General features: G+C 39.7%; 2 protein-coding genes across 3 annotated transcripts in view; both read right to left on the bottom strand.

The window, feature by feature from the left end:
• Positions 1 to 5,764: 5,764 nt before the first annotated feature.
• On the bottom strand, positions 5,765 to 20,612 carry lrguk (leucine-rich repeats and guanylate kinase domain containing). The gene is made up of 20 exons (XM_087180097.1): positions 20,148 to 20,612; positions 19,530 to 19,631; positions 19,276 to 19,357; positions 18,994 to 19,094; positions 18,640 to 18,721; positions 18,387 to 18,511; positions 17,066 to 17,209; positions 16,375 to 16,455; positions 15,997 to 16,083; positions 15,760 to 15,866; positions 15,007 to 15,126; positions 13,508 to 13,604; positions 11,615 to 11,728; positions 10,996 to 11,197; positions 10,078 to 10,191; positions 9,402 to 9,565; positions 8,980 to 9,068; positions 8,497 to 8,565; positions 7,081 to 7,199; positions 5,765 to 6,766 (listed from the first exon to the last, which is right to left on the bottom strand). The coding sequence occupies exons 1-20, from the start codon at positions 20,274 to 20,276 to the stop codon at positions 6,552 to 6,554; spliced, it is 2,343 nt and encodes a 780-aa protein (XP_087036223.1). The 5' UTR covers positions 20,277 to 20,612; the 3' UTR covers positions 5,765 to 6,551.
• A 926-nt stretch (positions 20,613 to 21,538) lies between these two features.
• exoc4 (exocyst complex component 4) overlaps positions 21,539 to 26,594 on the bottom strand; it is a 111,164-nt gene continuing 106,108 nt past the window's right edge. The window contains exons 20-21 of one of the 2 annotated variants that reach the window (XM_023429176.2): positions 23,430 to 23,670; positions 21,539 to 22,799 (exon numbers count right to left, since the gene is read on the bottom strand). In XM_023429176.2, coding sequence (XP_023284944.1) covers positions 23,433 to 23,670 — 238 coding nt within the window. In that variant the 3' untranslated portion in view covers positions 21,539 to 22,799; positions 23,430 to 23,432. Of the gene's footprint in view, positions 23,671 to 26,594 lie in introns of both variants that reach the window. The other variant, XM_023429175.2, reaches the window with a different exon arrangement.

Below are 26,594 nucleotides of genomic sequence, written 5' to 3'. Positions count from 1 at the left end.
TCACGGGAGAGTAAAGAGTGGGAGACAGAGAAATGGAAGTGATGGAGACAACATGTAGAGGAGGTGAAGAGGCAGACTGAGGAGAATAACATCTGCAGAAGGAGAGAAACACATGGAGGAGGAGAGAGAAAGGGAGAGACAGACGGAGAGACGGCAGGAAGAGAGAAAGAGAGAGATGGGGGATGGGTGAGGATGGGGGGGGAGATAAAAAGTTTATGAAAACTGCTGTTGTCACCCTTCGGAGAGCCGATGTCAAAGCAAAGGTCAACAGTATGATCAAAGGTCAAAACCCTTAAAAATCAAAGAAAAGATCAAATAAATGTACATATCCACACATCCACACTTTTCTCTCTCTCTCTCTCACACTCGCTCTCAGACTTTGAAATCTCATCCGACTATCATAGAAACCCTCGGACAATATCACACTATCTCCTTTTTCTCAGCACAGCTGGAGCCCTGCTCCCCTCAGGCGGCCATTCCCTGGATCCCATTTGAGGTCAGCCCACCCTGGAGGGGGCAGTGTTGTTCCAGTAAGGGTATCTGTCTGGACATGTCCACCTCCACCTACATAGATCTCCCTCCACCTGACCCACAGCCTGAGGGGACCAGCCAGATGAGGAATGAGATGAAGGAATGAGAAAGATAGAAATATATGTATGTGTGTGTGTGTGTTTTCTTCCTCTGTCCAGTTAAGTCTTCTTTCTGTTGACTTTTTGGACATTATTGCTGTGTTAGCTTGTCACCTCTAATGTTTGCAAGCTAGCTAAAAAAAAAGTTGAAAGTTTTACAACAAATCCTGTTATGTAATTTTGCTGAACAGTGGCGGTTCAGTTTGTGTCTTTCATAAGAATCAGCCTGAAAAGTTTGCTTTTGACTCTGAGCCAAAATAAATACACCACACATACAGTAAATATTCAAAAATATAGTCCCTTAATATACTTTATATAACGATCACCTCTGTGGACAAAAACATCTTGAAATTCTTTGTTGGAATATCTCCTAATATATATGAAATGTATGGGATGGATGCATGAAATGATGGACAGATAAGGGTTTGGAAAATGGTTGAAAGAAAAGAAAGAGGTAATACTGCTTATCAGAACCAGCAGTAGAAAAGTAACAAGATCAAGATGACATCTGTTGATGTGTGTGTTTGACAATTGTAAAATATATATGAATATAATTAAAAGAAGAAAACATTATGAAAAGCACAAGCAAGCAAACACATGCATTCATGGATACGTCTGTCAACACACACAACCACAAAAAAAATAATTGTTTACAGTTTGCTCGTCATTGCACCCAGGAGAAAGTCTAAGCTTAACAATGTCAGACATTTACAAAGCAACATGCAAATCAGATAAACAGCCTGAGAGTAAAAAAGAGATGACAGTGCATCTCAGAAATGAGAGTTTGTTCAAACACTGCACTTTAAACCTGCAGTGACAGCTAGCCCGGCTCCGTCAAAGATAATCACATCTACCTACCAGCATCTATAAGGCTCGCTAATTAACACAACATATATTGACTGTTTAATCAGTTTTAACCGAGCCAGGCTAGCTGTATCCCCCTATTTCCAGCCTTTACGCTGAGCTAAGCTAGTTAGCTGCTAGCTGTGACCTTATATTTACCATACAGTCATGGGAGTCGTATCAATCTTCTCATCTAATGCTCATAAAGTACATAAAAAACCACAGTGTAAGTTTGTATGCATTAGCTGTGTGAGACATCCACCCACATCTGTGTATATCTGTATATTGATGAATGGTGACTTCCTTAGTATGCACTCTGTATTGATTATTGCAATTACACACTATTACGGTTCTATTATCCGCGCTGACTGTCTTTAATTACACTAGAGAGCAAGAGGAAGAGTGAAGGAGGAGGAGGAGAGAGAGAGACAGTGAGAGTGAGAGAGAGAGAGACACGGTACAGATAGATAGATGAAGCGAGACACTGCACCGAACTAATTAAAACAGAAACTTTTTGTTTCAGCAAGTTGACAGGGAATGAATCTGGCAGGGAATTAATCTGTCCGCAGGGAACACAGTGAGGAGTTATACACACACACACACACACACACACACACAGGGAGGTGCAGTGCAGAGTGCCGTTGCCATAGTTACTGAGTGTGGCGCCACATCATGCGGCAGAGTTAATGCAGAGGTGTGTGTTGTGTGCGTGTGTGTCTTATTTAGGCTTTCATTATATCACCACTCTGACCTATTCCAACATCCTCTACACAAGCACACAAAGGTTGCTGTGATAAATCCAGAGGGTTCCTGTTGAAATAGCTAAGTCTTTACCATTGGTAACAGCATCCAGTCTGTGGCTCTTACCCTTGAGGTGAAGCATCATTTATGCTTATTTAGTCGGTGATCACATACTGGAAGAAAATATTTGGCAAATGAGATAAGCACTTCAAATTGAGGCCTAAAGGAAGTGTTCTTGTAAGTGGTTATAAATGGTGGCATACTGTAAATAAGAGTTGTTCTAACTATACCATGAATGTCTATATACAATTAGCAAGGTACATGTATCCATATTTTATTATCTGATCATTGTAAGTGATGAATTAAGATGTAATCTGCATTTAAATGTTGGAGGCAGAACTCATTACTACATAATGTACAGTTACATAACTAAAGAAGTATCATATTTTACAAGCTGATCCTATGTTTTGTATGTAAAATCTTAATTTGTAAAGTAACTAGTAAATTAAATTAATTTAGTGCTGTGTGAAGTGAGTATAAAGTTTTTAATTACTCATAATATTTCACTCTTGGAACTGTACATAGGTAAATGTACTGTAGTAAGAATGAAACAGAGGGATAAAGAGCAAGACGGAGAGTCCACCACATGCCAGTGGTCAGCACTACAGTAAGTAATCCATGCTGTTCCAACGTACAGTGCTTCCAGCAGTAATCAAAACAGCAAGTTCAGCACAAATTGAAAACACGTGGGAACTGTCCGTCCTCATAGTCCTTTACCTTCACCAATCTCTCTGTTCAAGGAACTGTCAAAAGAGATATACACTAAATGAATTACTGATGCAAGTGTACAAATAATACCAGCTTTCAGTGTCAAGTGCTATCAATTCACTTTCTGTTCTTCAAACCACCTGTGCTTTCTTCAAAAAAAAAAAAAAGAAAAAAGAAAGGTTTTTCAAATGAAGACGCAAAGAAAGCCAAAGAATTATGTTTTGGGCACCAGGGACCATCAGAGATAGAGAATATCAATTAATCTCTGTTGGAAGGACGTGAGTGTTTGAGCTTGAAATGAGCAGGTGTGTCCTTGCTCCTTCATCACACTGTGCACTCCACATGCGTGAGGTGAGTAACCATGTTAACAGCTGTGCCTTTAACATATTATTGCACTTTCACAGACTATTTTCCAAGTCCATTCTCAGCCTCATAACCCGCCCTCTCTCCTCCTGTCTTTTCACAAGATGTTGTAAAAGGAAAACCCACAGTAAGGAAAACTAGCTGCCCAGTATGTAATAAGAAATCACTGTCACTGTAAAGACAGGGTATAATTGAAAGCGGTACTGTGGCGGCTCATGATGGTTGTGTCCACCTGGTCAGAAGACCCGGTATCTGAAAAACCCTGAAGGAACAGGCAAGAAGGATCTCATCTATCAGTGGGCAGAGAATGGATGGAGAAGTAAAGCTCTAGGTTGACTAAGACAGTACTATATTTGAACATCGCACCTGTGAGCCCAGTGTAATTTAACTCCACCGTTGACAATTCTGATTCGATTAAAAATATTCAAACAATCCACATAATTTTTTGAACTGTCTTGAGAATGATAGCAGATTCAGTCAATCATTCATCCTGTGTTGGCACAGTGAAATAGAGTGTGGAAATAGCTCTGACAATATGAGAGAATCATTTTATTAAACTAAAGCTGACTACTGAATACATGACTGAATACGTTAGCTGTCTAAAGACCATCCCTTTGAGTTCAAACTAGTAACATGTTGAGTAAGTACAGTGCTCATTGAAGCAACACACACACACACACACACACACACACACACACACACACACACAGTATAGTATATAATAGTATAGTATAGTATAGCACAGAATAGTATAATATAGTACAGCATAGTATAGTCTAGTGCAGTATAGTATAATATAGTACAGTATAGTATAGAGTAGTACAGCATAGTATATTATAGTATAGTGCAGTATAGTATAATATAGTATTGTTTTAGTAAAGTCTTAAAATCACACACTAAAACTGTTCAAAAAGCCTGATTCATGTTTTAGACATTTCCTTGACGGGAATTGAACCTCTGAAACTCTGAGACTAGTGTTCTTTCTATCAAACTTATTCACACAGGAACATAACAATTGAAGACCATAGTGCCATATTAGAACCAAGGCTGACATCTGCTCAGTCAAACTGATGTAGTACTGCTTCCGATTCCTGTTATTTCTTACCATTTCCGTTATTTATTACAACATCCTCTCTGGAATGAAAATATAGATTAATTCTCTTTCCTCCAATTGTTCAAGTCTTACAAATATCATAAAAAATTAATTCATAACATCGGGCACTTCAGCTTTGTGAAAATTGATAACGTGCTTCTGCATATCTATGCAGTAACAACGTTGTCCTGCAGACATAAATCTCAGATGCAAGCAAGTCTTTGTTTCTCCCAGAAAATGTGCTCTCCTTCTTTCTGTGGTGAAAAGTGTCGCTGTCTTGAGGAGTTATGTCTAAATGAAAGTGTGTGACATGTTTATTTTTCAGTAGCTGGTGAAGTGAGGGAAGACGAGTGGTTCAGTAGACAGAGTGGTGCATAGTACACACACAGAGACACAGACACACACACTCTATGCTGTTTAACTTTTTTTTTTGTTATGGACAATGTTTTGAAAAGGTTTATGATGCAGAGACTCCAGCATAGAGAGGTAGACATACAAATGTCTGGCTCTACTTCTTACAGGCAAATCGTCCCTGCATGTGTTAGATCACAATCATCAGAAGGCCCACAAAATAAGTAATAACTATGAGAGTAACTCTATACCGTTTTATCCAGTTAAACATTTGTGAACTAATATGCCGCAGTAGCTTCTGTAGTCATTCCATGTAACCCTGCATACAGACAGGCACAAAGACAGACAGACAGTAACGGTGAAAAATAGATTGGCAAGCAAAGACAAAGGCTTCTATAAGTGTTAGAGAGTAAATATGATTACACATCCAAAATATCAAGAAGCAAAGTTCCCTTCTTCTCATCTGAACCTTATGTTATATCTTTAAATGGGGTAAAGACTTTTGCATACCTTCAGCATCACATAGCTGCATTCAATCTAATTCACACAAAGATGCCATGTTAGTCCATGGTAAGGTATAGAAAGGATTGAAGGCTGCGGTGTAAGTAGGTTAGACCCCAGGGGCCCTAAAGACACTGTCTGGTTTCAAACTGCAAAAGAATTATGACAGGGTTGCAACATCTGCTGCCTGAAAGACAAGACAGTGATGGATGGCCAGGTGTGTTTTGTGTGTGTCGCAGTGCTGCATACACACATACAGCCCTGGAAACAGAACATGCATATATGTGCACATTCACACACGCCCACGAGCAGACTGACTGAGGCACCAGTTAAATAAGCAATGCACACATTTGTGACAGATGGTAATTTCAATTTACTATGAAGCACCAATGAGCAACGTTTGCCAAACTCACAAACATACGGATGGCTGTGTGCAACACACACACACCGCACACACTGACAAAAACACACTAACTTGTTTGTGATGGCTCACTGTTTAATACCTGTCAACAACTTCCATATGAATGCATTTCCAGTTGAATAAATAATCCCATCAGAGGAGATAAAGATTAATGATGTATTTATCATCCGATGACAAGAGCTCTACGCCACACATAAAAGATCAGTATCTAGATGTCAATGGCAAATTCTATTTGATGAGATTACTGAACAGTGGGAAGCATAATACCACTTCAGTGTCAGGAAAATTAATGCTGCATTCATAAAACATGAAATGAACCACATACTTTGTAGACATGAACTTTTCCAAGATGAACAGATACCTCCTATAGTCATGAATCTGTACATATTAATATGAAAAGACAGAAAAAGCTGTTCTCTTCAACACACTTGTCAACTTATGTGTGAGCCTGAATCATAATGTGTGTCAACACATGAGTGAGGAAAAGCACAACTTTGCCTATAATTATACTGTAGTTACCTTATATATGGTCATTACCGGCATCACTTATCATGTATACAGTATATAGCAAGTGCAAAAGATCCCGGCATGTTGTGGCAGGAGTACCAGAGCACAGGAAAAGGCAAGTGCTGACAGTGAAACCTAATCTCAAGTATTGCTTGGGTGTAACACATCACAGTCTGTGTAGTTTGTGGGGAGATAGCGACTAATGTGTGGTTTTGCGGTTGACTGTCAACTTCATTTCATTTTCTTCCAATGTAAAAATTTTATTCTTAAAAAAAGCTGTTACTTTGAATATTTACAACTTTCTTAGATGTCAGATACCCTAAAACCTAAAAAGCTATTGCTCCATGTTTGCATCACCTCCCTCTGTGACTGCTGCTTTTGGGCTGGGTCTTGGAGAAGGAGCCGGGCTGGGGGCTGCAGGCGTCTTGCGTCCAGTGGGGATCGGTGGCAGGATGGGCTTGATGTTGGATCCAGGACGTCTATCAGAAGAGGGGGACACAACTGCAGCTAGTCTATCTGTGTCTGGATGAGGGTCATCGTGGTTTTGGTCTGAAATAGAAATGTTTTCTTTATTATAGGATATGGAAACACAGCAAAAAATCTTTAGAACCTCATACAGTCAGCTTTATTATTACTAAAGTACTCATGAAAAATTGACAAAAAATTAAAATTTTTAGTTCTAAGTTTTTAAAATAGTAGGTGTACAAACTGTCTTTTTCCCTGTCCTCTAGCAGCTCGAAAATCTTTCTTCTCTTTGATTTTATATATTTTTTTTATTTATATATATTTTATATATACACACTGTATATATCAACACAGAAATGCCACAAATGACAAAAAGCAAACAAACAAGCAATAATAACCTTTTAGTGTTTCCAAGGTGTGTCCCAGGAGAGAGATATCTAGCGGTTCCACTAAGCTAGACAAGGCCCCAGCTGAACTGGGAACAGACAGTGCTGAACTGGCACAAGACTCATCTGAGCTGCTTGTCAAAATAGGAAAAAGAAGGGATAGAGGGAAAGATAAACCACAGATACAAAGGGGGGGGGGGGGGCAGAAAAGGGAGGAAGGCTTCCATGCAGGTTGTTCAGGGGAATGGTGACAAAAGTGAGAAAAACACAAAAACTAGAGATGTGGTTTTGGAAATGTTACCATCATACTGCAAAATGCAAACGTCACAATTTCAGTTTTATGATAATAATTGGGGGATGATTATTGGTACGCAATAAACAAACAGATACAAGTTTTTGTCATTTATTTTCCGCAACTAGACTGTTCTATAATGCTTGACCATAAAAACGCAAGAACACATGCACACCAACACACAGACTACACAAAAATCCCATCATACAACAGGATCTTCTGTAACAATATGTGAGATAGAAACACACAAGTAAAGGCACATCCCTGTTAAGAGCATTACAAGTAGACAGGTGTCTGGAATCCTCTACAGAAATACTGAAGGTCTGAGTAATGCTAACTGTAAACACTGGGGGCATGTATCACTCAAGACTGCATTGACAGAACTTGAAGATTTTTAACAAGTTGCGTGAAACTTGCCTTCTCAGAACATGATCCCACAGGCAACAAATTAATTTGACTGAACACTCACAGTATTTCTGCGTGTATCTTTAATGTCTTCTTTGAGAAGAAGAAATGAAGTATAATGTTGCTAATTTGTGCAGGCGAAAGAAAGCTGTGTGCTGCTGCATGCACCATACACCCACATAACCACAAATATTATGTCAATGTATGACTAATTAAATCCATATTTGTGCAGCAAGCCTGTTTATTTAGTGTAAATGTACTAAGCAAAAGCCGGAAAATATGAATTCATGAGGGGGTGTCTTTGTGTGTAAGCAAATGCATGTCTTGTGCATGTGTGTGGGATGTATACTCAAATGTGTCCCCACATGGTTTGTACCAGTAAAATGGACACAAAGTGAACATATGTTGCAAAAACAGACCTAGAGAGAAAAGAATACTACCACAAAGCAGCTTCCTGCTCCTACATTTTCAGCTTGAGATTGTGTTTTATGAAACCACAAGGCTTCTTCTAAATTCTCTCCCCTCATCATAAATCAAAAAAAAGCTATTATTATGGATTTAGAAACCATGTACAGAGTGAAATCTTACACAGCTTTGAAGTACGTCTATGCATCTGTTATTCTCATACAGTAACATCTGGCCTTAAATGGGAATTTTAACTGCATGGGTATGAATATATGAGCACCTGTAAGTATGTGTGTGTGTGTGTGTGTGTGTGTATGTGTCCTTACCTGCTATCCTCACTAAAATGAGTACCAGCATCATGATGCTGCAGTGATGATGGTGCTGTTTGAGGAGAGCTGTGATAAACAAAAAATAAGACTAAATTCAATAATTCTTCTTCACCAGTATAAATCACAGAGAAAAGCAATTTCACAGACATTAACACACAGTCCACTAGAATAAAATATGCAATCATTCACTCTTGTTTTCATGCATATTTGGTGTAGTTAGAAGAGGTAACAGGTACAGGTATATTTTAGGACAACTGAGTGGAGAGCACGACTAAACGAGCCCATTATATTAACAAACAGTTAGATTCAAATAATTTGGGCACCTGTCATTTCAACCTCAAGGTCAAACACTAACCCACAACAAATCATCAAAAAGCAGTTAGGACAAGAGCTCCAATTAAATCAATTTGGCCCAGTTGAGAGTTCCCACTTCAAATTAAGCACTGGAGTGCCGTAGAGTGCGTGCTACTTATATTGAACCTTTTGAAGAGCTGGCTGTAGACCCCTGGACTCTTCCCCACTATAGCCTCTCTCACCAGCTGCTCACGCCTCCTGATGGAAGCCAGCTCCTGCAGAGAGGAGAGGGGAAGAGAAGGAGGAGGAAGAGGAGAAGTTAAGATGAAGTACAAAGGTGAGATGAAGGAGAGACAAACAGGGATTGCAGATGAGAAAGAGGAGAGGCAAGTTGATGTGGAGGGTGATTAAAAGGGAAAAAAAGGGGTGGAAAATGGGAAGCATAAGTAATGCACGGCAGTAGAATGAGGAGGAAAAGGAAAGCCAGCATCCTGTCAGAGGACTGCAGATTATTTTTCCATAAACCTGATATAGTCAAGATGTCTGTTTAGCATTCAGTTACAGGCTTCATTACCAGTAAATTTTTCATCAGGCATGTTGTAACTCACAGCGGTGTTCTTCTGAGGGCTGAGCTCTGCTTGGATCTTGGTAAAATAGTTTCTGTAGGAGGAATCTGAGGGGTCAAGAGCTGTGTCAGAGTGTGACGTGAGTGTCCTTGATCCTGACCTCGACGAGGGTGAAGGTGGCTTCTCCACTGGCTCATGACTTGAGGCTGTGAGAGACAGATATTGTATATCAATATCAACACTGTGTGTATGTATGATGGTTAGAGCATACAGGCACAAAATGCATATATAAACATATAATGTACAACATAGAGCATGAAGATACAACCAAATCTAATTTATAATCACCTTAATAATTATTCAAAGTGGCGCTCCAGTGATTCAGTATTACACTTCCATAAAATTGAGGGACAAATTAAAAATGCTCAAGATCAAATGGAAATTACTGAAGTAATGTCACTTGAGGAAGTTTTCAGACTTTACAAAATTTCTCCAGAGCCACAGAAAACATCATGCAACAGTTTTAATGGGCTGAGTAGTACTGCCTTGGACTAGTAAATTGATTTTGACATGTAAAATTGGTGGCGTGCCCCCTAAAAACAAATGGTAGGGGCACCTAATTGTACTTTGCACCCTGTGCCTTTACAAAATTAGTGTCCAGATGCTTTAAGTCTGTTGATTTTGTTGACTTTGTTTGAACAAACAAACAAATACACACCTGTGGAGATGTTGTCAGGGAATGCTCTGTTGTTGCTTTCTTCTTCCTGGTCCGCTAGCAGCAGGTACTCCTTCACTACCTGCTTCAGTGTCTGGTAGGCTTCTTCCCAGTCATCTAGTCACACATCCAAGTGCGAACACACACACACACACATACACACACACACACACACACACACACACACACACACACACACACACACACCAATGGACAAAAGGCTGTGGTGGTGAACAGAGCCAATGCATCTCCCATCAAACAGTAATGACTCAAAGATATGGGAATGATGACCTTAGTGTAATGAGGTGCTAGCAAACAGTGCATAAAAGTGATGAGTGTCCCGCACTCCCTGTATGTTGATCTCATTAAGAAAACAGCTAACATGTCTGAGTGCTTTCATGAGGGAATGATAAACACAGCTATTCTGTAGCTACATGCCCTTAATACATGTGGTAATTGGATTGAAAGTGTAGTGTATGGATTTTAGTGAGGTGTGTTAATTTATCTAAGGCTATACCAATGATGCCTGGACTCCACTAAGCCGGGGTGAGACAGGATATCTTTAGCTTTGCGACACTTCAATGACAAACTGCCTGTGAACAGAGCAATCAGAGCAAGACCTCCCAATTTCTTTCTCCCAAAAATGATATCCAAAGGTTGAACATGTGCAAAGATAAAATATCTCCCCTGGGAATCAATTAAGTGTTTTCTTAGCTTAAAATTGATGTTTGTTGAAAATGAAGTGTAAATATTTATAACACTGTACTGCAATTAAACATTAATTGACTAATTAGTAAAATGGATTGAATTAGCCACTGGGGAATATTAAATTACCATTAATGTCTTCTGAAATGTAGATGAGTGAATACACTTAATGCTGTAATAAAAATAATTCAGTGACAAACTGCTTCCTTGCTGTACCAGAGGGAATAACGTTATCAAAGAATCCCGGCCGTTGCCTGTTGGTGTTTGCGTAGAGCTCTATACGTAAAACAGCCATATCAATCTGTGCTGGGGTGTAGAGACCACGGCTTTTTAGGTGGCCTTTGTACTTCTCCACTTGGGTGGGGATGAGCAGGATGAACCGAGGCTCGAAGTAGCTGTTCTTCAGACTGAACACACCCTGTGGGGACAGACGAGCTGTTTGCTTTTCTGTAACAAAGCAGGTTTGATATTCTTTTTATTCCAACTTTAAATTTTAGTTTAATTGTATTATTCACAGTCACTCCTTGGGGGGTTACAGCTAAGTAGATTGTGGGTGGTTTGGTAATTAAAAGCACAAAAGTTGAAATTATTTCCCAGATGATTAGGTTTGCTGAAGATGGGGTTATCTTATGCTACTGGGTGAACCAATCAGTTCACCCAAATTACAATCATACCAACACATTTTCACATTTACTATAAATACAATAATTGTATGAACATGTATGTATGGTACATACTATATACATCCTATGTTGCTGTTAGACTGGCTTTATTGACCACATTCGTTATTAGTCAACTTGCTGAACTCTCATACATGAGTTTTGTATATGCATACCTCCAGCTCCATGTGCACACAGCAGGCCAGTCCTTCTCTGGCCACGTCCTCTATGGCATCTCTGGTCAGACCATAGCTGTGACCCCCATAAGGCATGGTCTGGATAAACTTACCCTGAAAGGGAATTTCCGGTTATGAGGGGAAAGAATGAGAGAGGTGTGTGCACCGCTTTATTGCCCTACATTCATCATGGTACAACGAATAGAAAAGTTATGAGCCACCTTTATCATCTAAAGTGGACATAATACTAGACCCACATACACAACTCCAGGGTGTTCTGTCAAGATTAACAACCTGAAGTCATTGGCCCACCTGTGAACTGAACTTTTTACCTTGTGGTCAGGGCAAAAAGATCCCTCTTTTGTTACCTTTCACACATGACCTCTGACCTTTTGTCTGCCAGCCTTTGGGGCAGTTTTTCTTGAACAGCATAGTTTATAACTCTCAACAAGATTATGAGCAAATCCAACAATTTTTGGTTTTTGGTTTGTGTTAGTTAAAGTGAATTCAGATATATAAATAAAATTGAAACTATTTGTTATGATTCTCAAGAAAAAGTTGTCCTGTGAATTCTATTACAGTGATTTAGTAGCTGTTTGTGCAAATTTAATTTTGGAGTGTTGTTTTTAAAGCGTTGAATTGTTTTCTATTGCTTTACTGAAGCCTATTTTTATACCACTGCTGTGGTTTGCTACATTAAAAACACAGCAACTGGAGAGCACAGACTTTGTAAAATCAACACTGAAACTGGCCTGTCAATTAAATGGCCACATGTGGAGCCAGTAAACAGTGTGCCAACAAGGGACTGGTAATCTAACTTGTCAAGGTTTACCCCAATAGAAATAGTTTCAAATCTGTCCTTTCTGCCTTTTAGAACTGCATACATTATGAAAGTTCACATTGTATCATAATAGTGCAGGAGAAACTCATTAACTGCGACACACTGCATTTTATATTTTGTTACTTTTTTCTCACAATTTATATAAGATACACTATGTGTCCTCTGAAGAGGAATGTAAGCTCCCTCGAACATTTTGTGTGTGTCCCTTAACCTTTCTAAGTAGGTCATTGAAAAGTATCTAAACACACAATTACAAACCTGTTTCTTGTGATTCCATATTACCAGACTGCTAGCTATTCAGATATAATTACACAGCAGGCCTACTTTTTGTTTACGGCACAACGAAGACTATAATAAGTACCAAGGACTGCTGATTGGGGTTAATTTTGTATAACAACAGCCCCAAGAAGTGGGTTCAAGAGGTTATGATTGCATAGTTACTGACGAACAAATCTGAGGGAAAAAGGTTTGAAGAAGAGGAGGGCAGCTGACACATGAAAGGTGAGTGCAAGAAGAATAAGAAGGGGAGGACAGGACAGCGATAAACCAAGTAGTTGGCAAGAGAAGAATGGAGGGTGAAGGTGAAGAATGGACAAAGAGGGAGGGACAGACTGTCTAGTTAACCTGATCCACTTCCTCTAATGGAGTAGACAAAAGGCATCAATACCAGCCTAGACCTTGCTGTAAAATTGACTTTGTGACCCCAACCTCTATCCATCATCCCCCGCCACTCTTACATAACATGCAGTTTGACAAGAGGGACGAGATGAAAAACAAATGTGTCCAAAATTCATGGAACCATTTTTCTAAAGCCCCAGGTAAAACTAATCATCTCATCTACTCAAATCATTATGGCCCGTGAGTGAAGAAACTTGTTGAAGCAGTTGTTCCATTTAATTATCTTGTGGGCAAGTACTGCTATGTATGAATGACTTATGAGAGTGTCCCTTAAGATTATTTTGAGTGCAGAACTCAAAATAACCTTGTCACCTTGTCAGTAACTTCTAGGGCCTGTGATGAGAAAACAGGAGCTTAATGTCAAGCTAACAAACCATGTGAATCATGTGCTGAAAGTCTTCCTCACTGACAAAATGGTAATCAATTCCATTCTCCTCTCCAAAGTAGGGCCCCCTGGTGGTGTGACAGGTTCTGTGGAAACATACACAAAGTAGAGAAACACTCATATCTTTCATTGTCATATCTAATCATATAATTTATGAGGTCTTAGTATGAGTAAATCCTAGACCTGCAACCACTAAAGAGGACCAGTGAGGGGCAAAACTTCAGAACAAGACCCCTGGACTTCTGGAATGCTCAAGACAGTAAAACAAACCACCAGCTGAAAACCAGGAATATGCCATTACTTTAAGATGGAGGTTTGATTCGTTTAACTCTGTATGTTTGCCCCTGCATTTAAAGGATGGCTGCAGAGTTTTAGAAGTATGTGATACACAAATGACATATGCACATTGGTTCCTTTACTTAACTTGTTATTTAAAGCATCCTGGCATATCTTGAAAAGCACTCCATAATCAAAATGTATTATCATTATTATTATTGAAAGAGTTTTTGGTTTCTTTAATCATTTCATCTCTCCATGCTGGCCATGAGGAGGTCCTGTAATATGAGACTTCAACAGTCTGAGTTTGACAAACTCACTGTGTATCTTCCAAAATAATGTAGTTGTTGTTGTAAGAAATTCCTTGTTTGTGTTTCTAGGAAAGAGCTTCCCTGCTGAGTTGTGGTGGAGGGATAAGCCCTGTTATTTACATTGCTGGGATACAGCACCGGCCATTAACATACAAGCGACAACCAGGACCAATATGAAGACCTGTTTTTTGGATACTTCTGAAGCAGCCGAAACACCATTATAGCTGTGGCTAAACTTAACTATGCGATTTGGTAAAGAACTTCTCTCAACTCCTTATTGTTCAACTGTGCAACAAAGAAATCACTTCAGGGTCAATATGGAAAGGAGTAATGATTACAGCAAACAATAACTCTCTCAATGTACATACGACATGTGAGTAATATATTGATGTGGAGTTGAAAAAATCCAAAGCAATCTTTAAGGTATTCAGGATTAGTTGATTCCTTTATTTCATTAGGTAATATGTATATTATATATTTGCTTATATTAACATTTAAAGTGTTGCTAGTACTTTAAATCCCACTGAGAATCAACACCCCAATTTGCAGATCTTTGCAGTTTTCAGCTCATTGTTTTACTTCACCAGACCTGACAGTACAGTCAATATAGTGGGCAGCTGTTTGACTTGCATGGCAGTGAGTAAACAATACAAAAAAGCAAACTGTATTACTTGTCATACCACTAATATCAATGTTAACATAACTTGTTTTAAAACCTCAAACAAACATAAAATAGCCAAGTAATTTCAAAGCCTAACATATGAGTTTATTCTACTGGATTTATTAATTTATAATTTAGTACCAGTGCATGTGGTAAAAGTATAATGTGCTATTAATTAACACTGTCTCTGAGGACTGGACATGTGAGTGATCATGTGTGTGCAAATACTCTGGGACTGACCCATATGCAAAGTATTCACTTAGCTCCTGACATAGTCTGTGGGCCAGCTCTCTCTTCCCACAGCCTTGAGGACCTGTCAGCACCAGCATAGGATAGGGAGAGTCTGCACTGGGCAAAGTACTGCTTGGAGAGACACACACACACACACACACACACACACACACACACACACACACACACACACACACACACACACACAGACACACACACACACACACAGACACACATGCACACAAACACAGATTCAAACTCAGTTACCTCCCTTACCAAGGATGAACAAGACTTACAGTACGTATGATAAACCATGAAGCCAGAGCACAAACTTCTCCGTTCTTGAAAGCTACTACTACAGTCAATATAAACAGGAACCTTGTGGGCAATATGGATGTGCTCTTTCTCGAAGCATAGAGGAGAATGTTAAATTGACTCTAGCTGCAGCATTTTATTTGCTGATGATGGATGTTTTCAAAAAAGTGCTGATGCATGAGCTAATTTTTTTTCTTTTAGAGAGAAGATAATATGAGCAATACAGGAACACTGCAGATAAAATCCTGCTGAATCCTGTTTGAAAACAACTTTGTGGTAGTTGTTTTTACAAGATATGTATGATTATGACTTATCATCCCATCTGGATCATATTCAAACCTTCACATTAAGAATGCACTTCTGAAATACTGCTTAGGCTTAGGCTCAAATTTTCCTATCTCCTTATGATTATGTTGTTTTATTATTTGTAGTATTATTTGTACCAACCTGTCATAGAGTATCTGAGGCTGCATCAGCTGATACACCAGGTGGGTCATGTGATTTCTGGCTGCCACCACATCCATAGGAGGATCATATTTGTTCACTGATGACACCTGGGATTTAAGGTTAGTAACCGTTATTTTAAGCTAGTCCACAAACAAGGAATATACATATACAATATACACCGCATTAAACCAGCTGCAATATTTCTAGTTTTAGAATGATTATGATGTTTATTCATACCTTCTCTTCAGGAGTGACTTTCTCTTGGTCCAGCACAGTAAGATGTTGAAGGAGGAAAACAACTGACAGTCTGTAGTCCTGTTGCTCCTACCAATCACATTCATATGGTACATTTTACACAAAAACATATGGTGGAGCCATAATGAAAGCACATACATTTTCTGTGATGTATCATCAAACTGAATACACTCAAGAAAGGCACCTGGGTAAAATACCACCAACTTTAAGAGGCAATATACAGATGGAAGTCATCATAGAAGTTCAAATGCATACAGGCAGGTACAGAATGCGTGACGGTAGATGCAGAAAAGTTGATCTCTGCCGTGCATGGTACTGCTCTCATGGTAGTAGTCTGTGTTCAGTACAGGTTTGGGTTACCTGCAAAGGGTTTCCCAGCAGATTGAGGTCCCTCAATAGGAGAAGATCATGAATGTGCTTGCACTCCTGAATTTCAGTAATCTGAAAAAAACAACATAAAATCATGCAGTGTAGTAGTTCATTTGTAGTTATTAAAATCATAAACTTGTTGAGGCTGAAGATTCATTCTCTAACTTGTCAACAACTATTTTTTCAAAGTGGAATTTTGTTGTTGTATAAGTGATTGCTGATATTGTTCCTCATGTGTGTCATTTACTGCTTGTATATTTGATGGTGCAGTTTAACTCATTCACCTAGACCAGAACTTCCAAACTAGCTAGTCTACAGGTAAACATGGCAGGGTGACATAAAATAGTGACAGGTTTTTTATGCTGAAACAGCTATGCATCCTATTGAGATATCTTCAAACAACACTAAATGCATACCTACTCACACATTGTGACAATATGTGCTTCAACATTTATATGAACTTCAAGTTGTAAAACTGAAAATTCCCTGTATCATAGTGCTCCTTTTTGTTAATTCATAGGGCAGGCTATTCCTATTTTGAGTAAATTTATGGTGCAAATATTCATTTGTTTTTGAACATTAATCTCATTAATTTATAGTTTAATCCCATGTGAGATTCAGCCTTAACTACTGCATTTCTGCCATTAACAAGTTTTTTCTCAAGTTTCTTTCAGATTAGTACCAGGTTTTTCTTGAGGTTGATGGAGCCCAGTTGGTGGAGGTTCTGGAGACCAGAAAGACTGGTGATGCGGTTCAGAGACAAGTCAAGAACCTGCAGACTCCTCAGATTCTCCAACCCTTCTATCCTCTCCAGCTGGTTCCCCCTCTAGACAGACAGAAAACAGGACAATTAGTGAGGCAAGTACATGATATTCATGCATACATAAGTGGCTTCCCACTACCACTTCTACTTTATATCCTCTCAATGATTCCCACTAATAAATATTTAGGACATGCCATGGTTGCTTTGCATGGTGCCTGAACTTTCTTTCCCCTCAGTACTGAGTTGAGTGGCAGGCCTGCCTCTCTCTGCTAAATCCTGATAGGTGAGGACTGACAGCCAAACAGCTGGCGAGGTGCTAGCGCAGCACGCTAACCAACTAAAGAACCAGACGTGGGAACTCCTCCCTTGTCAGGGTCCCCAGGCTGCCTCTCACTAAAGTTGTTATCTATCTGGCCACACCTCGCCCTGCTCTTGCCAAGTATGTTGCCTGGCAGAGGGCTGCTGTCAGTGGGGGTGGGTGACTGCGCTGGTCCCTTGAAGCTCTGGGTCGGTGCTGTGATGGGCTGGGAAACAGGTTGGCTGACAGGGCCGTGCTGTTTAGGGAGGCAGCATGTGAGAAAAGAGGTCAGGGATGGGATTAGATGGATGCTGGATGGACAAGGTATGTATGAGTGTGTGTGTGTCCTGAACTTGGTCCAGGCTCACTCAAACACCAGCAGCTGGTCCCAAAGCAAAGCTACAGACAGGGGCAAACACAGCCAGACCGATGGCTGCTGACAATGAGGAAACACTGATAAAGGACAGAACACGCATGTGCGCACACATGCACACACACACAAGCAAAGAGAGAGAGTGAGAGAGAGAGAGAGAAAGAGAGAGAGAGAGAAAAGACCTGCTGTTGGACCATATGTTGATTCTCAAACGGGGGGCCAGGGTTTTACTGAACGTGAAAATTCAGCCAAAAACAGAGACATAAAGAAAAGACAGAGGGGACAGAAAGGAGAGATGAACAGAACCAGGTGAAATCGAGTATACATGAGGTATAATACACACAACAAGGAAGTACAACTCCAAATTAGCGCGAACAGTGTTTGTGTATACAGTACACGAAGGGAAACAACCTCCTGTAAAACAATGCCATCCAAAGAAAAATTAAATTTCTGTTAAAATTGCATATATGTACTGTAAGTCTGTGCTTGTACATACTGTTCATATGAATGTTAATGTGTGAACATGCACCTGTTCATCATATTTCTGACTGTAACAGAGGAGAACCTACAAGGCAGAGATGTGTGAGCAGCAGACTGTCCAAACCACTGATCCTTGAGATCTTGTTGTTTGCCAGGCTGAGATGAGTGAGCTTGCAGCATTGCTCAAGACCAATGATCTCCCTGAAGCTGTTGTCTGAGACATGGCAATGTTAAGCGTAATATACAAGACAAAATGCATGTGAATAGAATGCGTTTGTTGACAGATATTATCATATATAGGCAAAGAAGAAGCTGAATGTAAATGTTGCTCAGTAAGGATACAGTCCAGATCCAGTTTACTAAGAGATGAATAGGCTGATAAATCCTTCATTTTTGTTATACGGTTATGGGAGAAATTGACCTCCTGAAAAAAAAGCAGCACACTATTAACAAAAGTCTTAAGTACATCTCACTAAAGAAATTATTTGGCTAAATCTATAGAGTATGTGAAAGAAATTTCAATTCAGTAAAGTTCACTGTCATTCAAGGGCAGTTAATGCCTTGTAAGCATATTCAAAGTGACTACAGATGGGCTATGGAAATCCAGGCCTATCTTGAGGGAATAGCACGAGAGAGTGAAGCCCAAGCCACCAATCAAATGTTGTCTTATCCTGTCAGCTCAAGGTCCCGCTTTACCTTTAGGTTCTTGGGTGGCTGGAATCCAAAGAAGTTAGAAATTTCATTGTGAGAAGCATCCAGGATGACGAGGTAGGGCATGTTGCTCACACAGGATAAATCTAGCAAATGGGAAAAGTTAAAGTAAACAACCACAGCGTAAATGCAGCAAGAGAAAGCAAAAAATATTAAAATGCAAATAAATCAGGTCTTATTATATCCTTTTGCAAAATAGTCCAACTCATATAAAAGTCTGTAGGAGTAAAGGAGAGTAAAGAGACGCTGGTAATAACTAAAAGTCACCTTTAATTTTGTTGTGTGGCACTTCCAGCTTTTGAAGATGGACATAATTGCACAAAACAGAGATGTCACAGAGATTGTGACTCTAGATAATAAAATAAAACATTGGTTAAACCAAATTTGTCTCAAAATGAAACTGCAAAGAGACACAATGTGAACGTCAGGAATTGCTTTGTGTTGGTAAATCAGATAATAAACACACTTGCAAGCCATATAATGACATTTACAAATGCTGTCTGTGTAGGCATGTGTCTTACAGGCAGAGACAGGTGGTGGTACAAGTGCTGCAGCCCAGTGCCAAAACGTCCAAGTTGGGTTACACAGGTGGAAACCAGCTCAGCAGTTAAAACACCATTCTTCTGTAGGCATACAAATGAAATGTACTATTTTATTAGAATCGTAATCGAAGTTTTGCATAGCATATAGCATGAGGCTACTATAAGTATCATCTAGAGCTCATAGCGTCCCCTAAAAGCACACATGCACATATTCATGCAGGACGCACAAGCACGCACAGAGAGATTATGCTTAAGGAGGCACACTTAAATTGATGGTAATGCGTCTATTACAAATTGCAAATAATCAACCATTTGACCTTGCTGTGTTGTTTTACTTCCCCAGACCTCTTGAACAAGGTTACCTGCTTTACCTGTTGCATAACGGAACAAATACGGAGGTTTATTCAAACTGCTTCACTGATATGCAGTCACTATGCCTTTTCGAACTTATTCAACTTTGGTACAATGACACATTAGCTTGCATTTTTTTTAAGTTGAAAACAATGAATGAAAGACACTGAAACAAAAAAGTTTAAGAATGACGTAATACAACACGAGCTTACACTGTTTTACCAGCTAAAATATCGTACTCCTTACCTCCATTTCTCTGCTTTCTTCTAGCTCACTGCAGCTGAAAGCCTCTGCTAAGGGAGCGTCAGCTAGGGACCCTTGGGGGCAGCAGCTAGGCGACGCTGAGGAAAACTGTTGACTCGTTGTTTCCTTCATTATTTCAAGAAGACAATTCGGCGACGGGGGACTAAAGACTGAATGATAAGCAGTAAATGTCAGGGATTTGTGATAAAAAAAAAGTCTAAATATCCGTGTTCAAGCTTGCTAACAAGTTAGCTTTCATATGAAGCGTCCACCGCTGTCGCTTAGCAACATGTGCGAGGTAAATGGAATTGTGGGTGGTGTAGTTTTACTGTGAGCATCTCGATATCTTAGTTTAAACTCCACCGGTATTTAAAGAGAAAGGGAAAACTTAAAACTCAGGAACGTGAGAAATATACAAATCCAAATCCTGGCATGGAGGTGGGTGTTAAAAGAGTTAATTCAGAAGGTCAGGAGGGAAAAACACCTCCACGATTCGTCGTACACCTTTGCTATGTGTTTGAATGGCAGTAGACAGAGCAGCAGGTTAATTGTCATTGAAACACCTGTGTAGATTTAGCTAAACCATAGGACACGTGGGTAACACATTAACAGCTCACATTAACCTTTTTAAAGCTTTACTTTGCATCCTCTAAAGAAAGAAAACGCATAAAACCTGGGTGACACAATTGGGGCACCTTTATTAAAGTTTACTAAAACCAAGCTGCGATTTTAACATCTTTCTATGCTTTCAATGATTTATCATAATCTTGTTTCCTATTTAATACCCAACATGACCACATACATGTGGGGGGTATTTTAACAGACACAGTCCAAGAGCAGATGGAAAATGAGAAGTTTGCATTTCAGTTAAAAAATTTAATTTTGAGAATGTAAGTGAATTTCAGTGGTGGGATGACCCTTTTGTTTGTATTTGAATTGTGCTTTACAGCTCCATGTCATTAGACTAAATAGATTTCGTAACCCAGAGATAGTTTGCAAATATCACTCTGTGCTAGAAAGACTGCATGCATGGACTTATGCCCACAACCACACAAGCCTTCAGATGGTATGTTGTCTGTATTTATTTTCCTAATTCCGGTGCGCCGCACTTAAACTTGTCATGTTTCAAACCATGTCATACTACACATCACACCTGTCAGGGCAAAGTACATCCTCAAGTGTTGGTTTTGGATTGGTCTCACTCATATGATACATGGTGGTAACATCTCTACAACATCTACTGCAGCAAGACAGTGATGGACTGTACTGTAATGTGTGGAAGAGGGTTACTGTGTGTATGAAGTGCTGTCAGATGTACTTCCCCCAGTGGAAAATGTGACTTTTTTGCAACCACACGAGGACAAAAAACAGTGTACAAAATACACAAGACAAGATTGGGATTGGATAGTTTATTTTTTCAGTATATTAGTGTATGCACTGGCAGATCATGTGTGCTTAATTTAGAGTAGACAAACATTTCAGAGCATTTATGAGATGACATTTAACAACCAGGGGAACAAGAAAGATGTTTAAACTTGTTCAAGACTAACACAGTTTGATGTATAGAATTTCATACAGTCTTACCTGAAACATAACATTAGTCTCATAGAACAGATGTGCAAAATAAAGGTCCATAGGAAAGAAAAAGAAACATGAAATTGAACCTTTATTACATTTTACTTATTTAACTCATGAATAAAAAGCATGAATAGCAGGAGTGGTTCTCACTCACTCTACATATATGGAGTATGGCCAGTACATAAGCCTTCTGGACTTTTGTGGTATGTGTGTGATAATTGTATAGTAGTATCTGTGTGTGACATGATACACTCAGTTAACATTGTATTAAAGTTCCCCATGTATAACATTTCAAAAGTAGCTCTGCAGTGAATGGCTAAATGAGCAGATTTTAGATTTCACAGTGGTCTAGTGGTAGACAAACCCCTTAGCAGCTCCACTGTTGTTTCCCCATCAATCCCAGCCTATGTGTCATTATGATGGATTGCTCTGTGGGCTTCAGGGCCCACTGTATTGACAAGGCTCCCATTCCCCTCTCCTCCTCTCGTTAAGTACTTCTCTCCCAAATTAATGAACTAAAAACAGGGAGGGTTGCAGGGAGGGGAATGATTTGTGATGGTCTCTGGAGTTCATGTGTTTAGTTCATTTTAAATGACTGAAGCATATGTAGTGGGGATGACAAAATAAAGATTCAAAATTGCATTGTTTAAATTTATAGAGCTAGGAAGACTGATGAAATGTATTCCCACACACATGCCTTAATTTAAAAAGTGCAAGTCATTCCATTGTGGTTTGCTGGACTAGAAATATTGCATTTGAAATAAACCTTGTCCCCATTTTATGAACGGATGAATATGCAGTCAGCCAAAATATCTTCATTACTAGGTTTGTCTCTTCTGTCCAATTTGTAAGAAATGTTAAATGACTAACAACTTTCCATACTAGCCGCAAAAGTTTACAAACCATGAGAAAAAAGACAGATAAACAGATTTTTAACAGCCATAGATATGATACAATTCTCAGCGAGGGAATTCTTCGGGGACCAACCCAAATTGGCAGCAGGCGGAAGATGTGGCCTCATTCAGACAGTCTAATCTGGCATCTGTTATTGCAGACAGAATCAGTGGGCCCATGGGGCTGCCAGGAGAGGAGAGATAGAGGTGTAATTGAGAGCAGCAGTTTAGATCTAATAGGAAAATGAGATGAGATTGGGCCTAAGTTCGGGTGAGTGTCCAAGACAATCGCCTTTTATCCGGAGCTGGAGTCATGGTTAGTGGGGGACTGTTAAAGTCGCGCGTACTACATTTGGGTCTTTTAAAAAGTGGAAATTGACTATATAGGTTACCTTATGGCACAGACACAGAGGGAGCTAGTTTGTGTTTGTGTTAGTTGTCACCTCACTTCCCAATTAGAGTGAGTCACTGCTACATAGACCCACTGTATGATTCATCAGTCAAGATGACACAACAGATTTCACACAAATTATGATGTAAAGGTGTATGTCTAAAGAAAACATGTATTTCAGTGTTTTCTAACCAAATTCTCAAATATCCTCTGTCCTGTGAGTTTTTCCCCATCATTCCTTACTCCTGTATACATGACCAAATTAAAGTCCAGATGTCTGTGCTAGACAGATTTGAAGGATTTGAAGAAGAAAACATTGAACACAGGTTATTTGAAGGGTTAATGCACTGTTATTGTCTCTCATTGGCCATCTTTCTCTGAATTCCGGGCAACTGAACCCCTCCCTCTGAACCCTGTCCTGACCTGTTACACTGTGGTGATCTTCTTGTCCTTGGTGGCCTGTTTGATGGCGGCCTGTTCACAGATGATCTCCTTCAGCCGCTGCAGCCGAGTGTTTTGAGTGCTCAGGTCCCCTACGCCTGTCTGGCTGCGATGCAGTAAGGACAGGGCGTTGATGTACTCCAGCTCCGTGTAGCGAACACCCTGGTCCACCACCAGGTTCAGCAGCTCATCTGCAGTGTTGTACAGCATCTCATAGTACTGCCTGAAAGGAGGGATAGGAAGAATGAAGAGAGAGAGAGAAAATGACAAGAGGTTATGCATAAAGTAAATCAGCGGAGAAAGAGAGAAAAGGATAGACAACAGAGGGGGAAGCAGGGGAAAGAAAGAAAAAAGTACACTTTATATTCCTCTGTTTTGCATTATTCCAGTGCACAATCAAAACAAGCCACAACAACAAAGGGAAACACAAAAGTCAAACTAACTGCTGTTGCTGTCAAGCTTAATTTTCTCAAAAAGGACTTCAAGGACCTCACCCCGCCACCGCCGCCGGGAGCTGACGGTAGAGGGAAAACATTCACTGGCTACAAACCACTGAGACTGTTTTAATGAGACACTGTTGACAGAGCCCAAAGAAGGGAGAGGTGTGTAAAATTAAGAGGTCTTTAACCAGGACCTAATGCAACAATGGGCCATTTGACAAAAGACCGTGAAGTACATACTGATAAAGGAGGAGCACAAAGGAGAGTGAGTATTGTTGAACTACACACATTCCTCCTGCTGACTAACACATAAGACATAAAGGTCAGACATGCCAGACTTAAGAGAGGAGAGACTGTGACTGTATTTGATTTTTAGAAACCGAATATTTAGAGGTGAACCTCCTGTGTATGTGAGCATAGGCTGTATAACTCCTTGGCATCAACTCACTAAGGAGAACACAATATTTGGCCATAAATATGGATTTTAGGAGGGGGGTAACTTTTCATAAACACAATTTACACATGCCTGTGCAGAAAAGAGGAGAGGCTGAAAGGAAGGTAATGCACAGGAGTGTTGGGATTCAGTGCTGACCATTATTCTTTGCTTGGGGGCAAAACAGGTCAAATACCTTAGAGAGTGCATGTGTGCTATGCTCTCAAATACACACCAAAATGCAGGCACTCATTAGAATAGACTTCACCACTATCTGCCCCAGGCTGTGGGAAAAATCCTGTTCTCTAAAGACACACCATGTTACACTCACGTACAGTAGTTGTAGATACAGTCAGAACAAGAGGGCAGCAGGGGATGTATGTCACATACTGTTTCAAGACATTTATGTTTAACATTAGCAAATGAATTCATTAAAGAATAAGAAGAACAATAAATAGAAAACCTAAAGGACCATCCTAGTGTTTGTTTACAATTTTTGTTCCTGAGACAAATCATGTGTTATTTAGTTCAAACAACTTCAGCAACTCTGGTTCTTTTTGTCAAATCACAATGTTTTTTTTCCCCCACATATTTTCTGACCATGCTTGAATCATGCTGTACAGATGCTTAGATATGTAGATGTATTTTTCCTGCCGTCATAAACAGCTATTGGTTACCATTAATTTCTGTACAATATGAAAATCAATGAAGTGACTCTGGAAAGATGCTTGATTTGTGTAATTCATCACAGTGAATTGATGGTAATATTTATTGAAATGGATAGAAACCAATGAAGACCTGGAATGGCTCCCTATGTAACAAGGGAAGGAACTGAATATATTTGTTCTTCTTCAGCTCTACTTTTTTACCTTGCAGGCAAAGGAAGCTTCCTTTCCAAGCATAAACTGGCCACCTTGGACAAGGGCAGAGGCCATTCACTCAGCAGCAGTGGCTCCTGCTGCTTTGTGAGGGCAGCAGTTCAGCGAGGAGAGATAATTGTAGCACTGACATTGTTAGGCTGAAGAAAAAAGCCTTGGAGGTGCTGTGACTGAGAAAAAAAGTTAGTCCACCTGTTTTCAATTTTTTCTTTGTGTGACAGCTGAGAAAGAGACATCCATTAAAGAATCCAGAGAGAGAGAGAGAGAGAGAGAGAGAGAGTGTTAAGCTCTCTGCTGTGCCAGAGGATGTTGAAAGTAAACGGATTCAAATATGTCTGGTATGGCGCAGTAAAAAGACACTTTGGTAAGAAAAGATATTTTTATCTCATTTGTTTAGGTCCACCACCCAACCACCCATCCAAGACCCATTCCCTTCTTGAGATGATCATTGTCGATGCTAACGAGGCCTTAATGAGCACTCAGGGAGCTTCTGTTCCAAGGTGTTTTATGTGCTGTCATTCTGGAGGTTCAACAATGGAGAAAGACCTGGAAAGAGTAATGAAGGGGTAGAATATATGCGATGGAGATAGAGTGACAGAAATAGAGAAGGGAAGACTGATGACAAAAGAGAAGAGTGAGGAATGGAGGTGTATAATATCTGTTTTTTGGCCCTTCCCCTGACAAGTAATGCCCTTGGTCATCAGAGCATTTGCATTCCGCTCATCCTGCTCTCAATTTCTCTCCAAGGTCTTGTTCATTTTTCCATCCCTGAGCTCATTTCATGAAAAAGCTTGTCAATATTGATGAGGGTCACATTGGTTTACTCCTTAACTGCAGGGGGGGAGAGAGACAGAAGAGAGGCAAAAAAGCGGGAAAAAATCTGGGTCCCACTTGTGGTTTTATCTCACAATGAAATGCACCATGTATTTGTGTTTGTCTTTCTAGCTGATAAATGTCTGAATGTGAGTGCCTTTGAACGTGTTTCTGCTTTGTATGTTGTTTAAGTGTGGTGAATTTACCTCAGAAACACAGCAAAAAACCAGCTCCAAAGAATTACCGTTTCATTCCCTAGACCCTGATTGACTGCACGCTTGAGGCAAATCACCTTGTCATATGATCTAATGGGAAAAATACATATAACAACAAAAATCACGCATTTCTTTTGTTGAGGAAAGGAGCTTTGAACAGAAGGCTTCCCTCTTTCAAATACCCATCCTCAGTTCTCAATGGGAAGCAATTCAGAGGAAAGGAACTGTCGATTTTGAACAGAGCAATAAACAAGAGTAGAAATTGTACCTGACTACCTCATTCTAACTATCTCAACGGGCATAATGATTGCAAATCTCTGTGTGGATTATGTGTGTAAAGTATTTGTGTATATAATTTAGTTTTTTTT

This window comes from Seriola lalandi, unplaced genomic scaffold (assembly GCF_002814215.2).
Source record: "Seriola lalandi dorsalis isolate HSWRI2012SDOR001 ecotype SW California unplaced genomic scaffold, Sedor1 jcf7180002054889, whole genome shotgun sequence".
NCBI lineage: Eukaryota > Metazoa > Chordata > Actinopteri > Carangiformes > Carangidae > Seriola > Seriola lalandi.
Note: the sequence above shows the minus strand (reverse complement) of the source record. Positions and strands in the feature narration are given on the sequence as shown.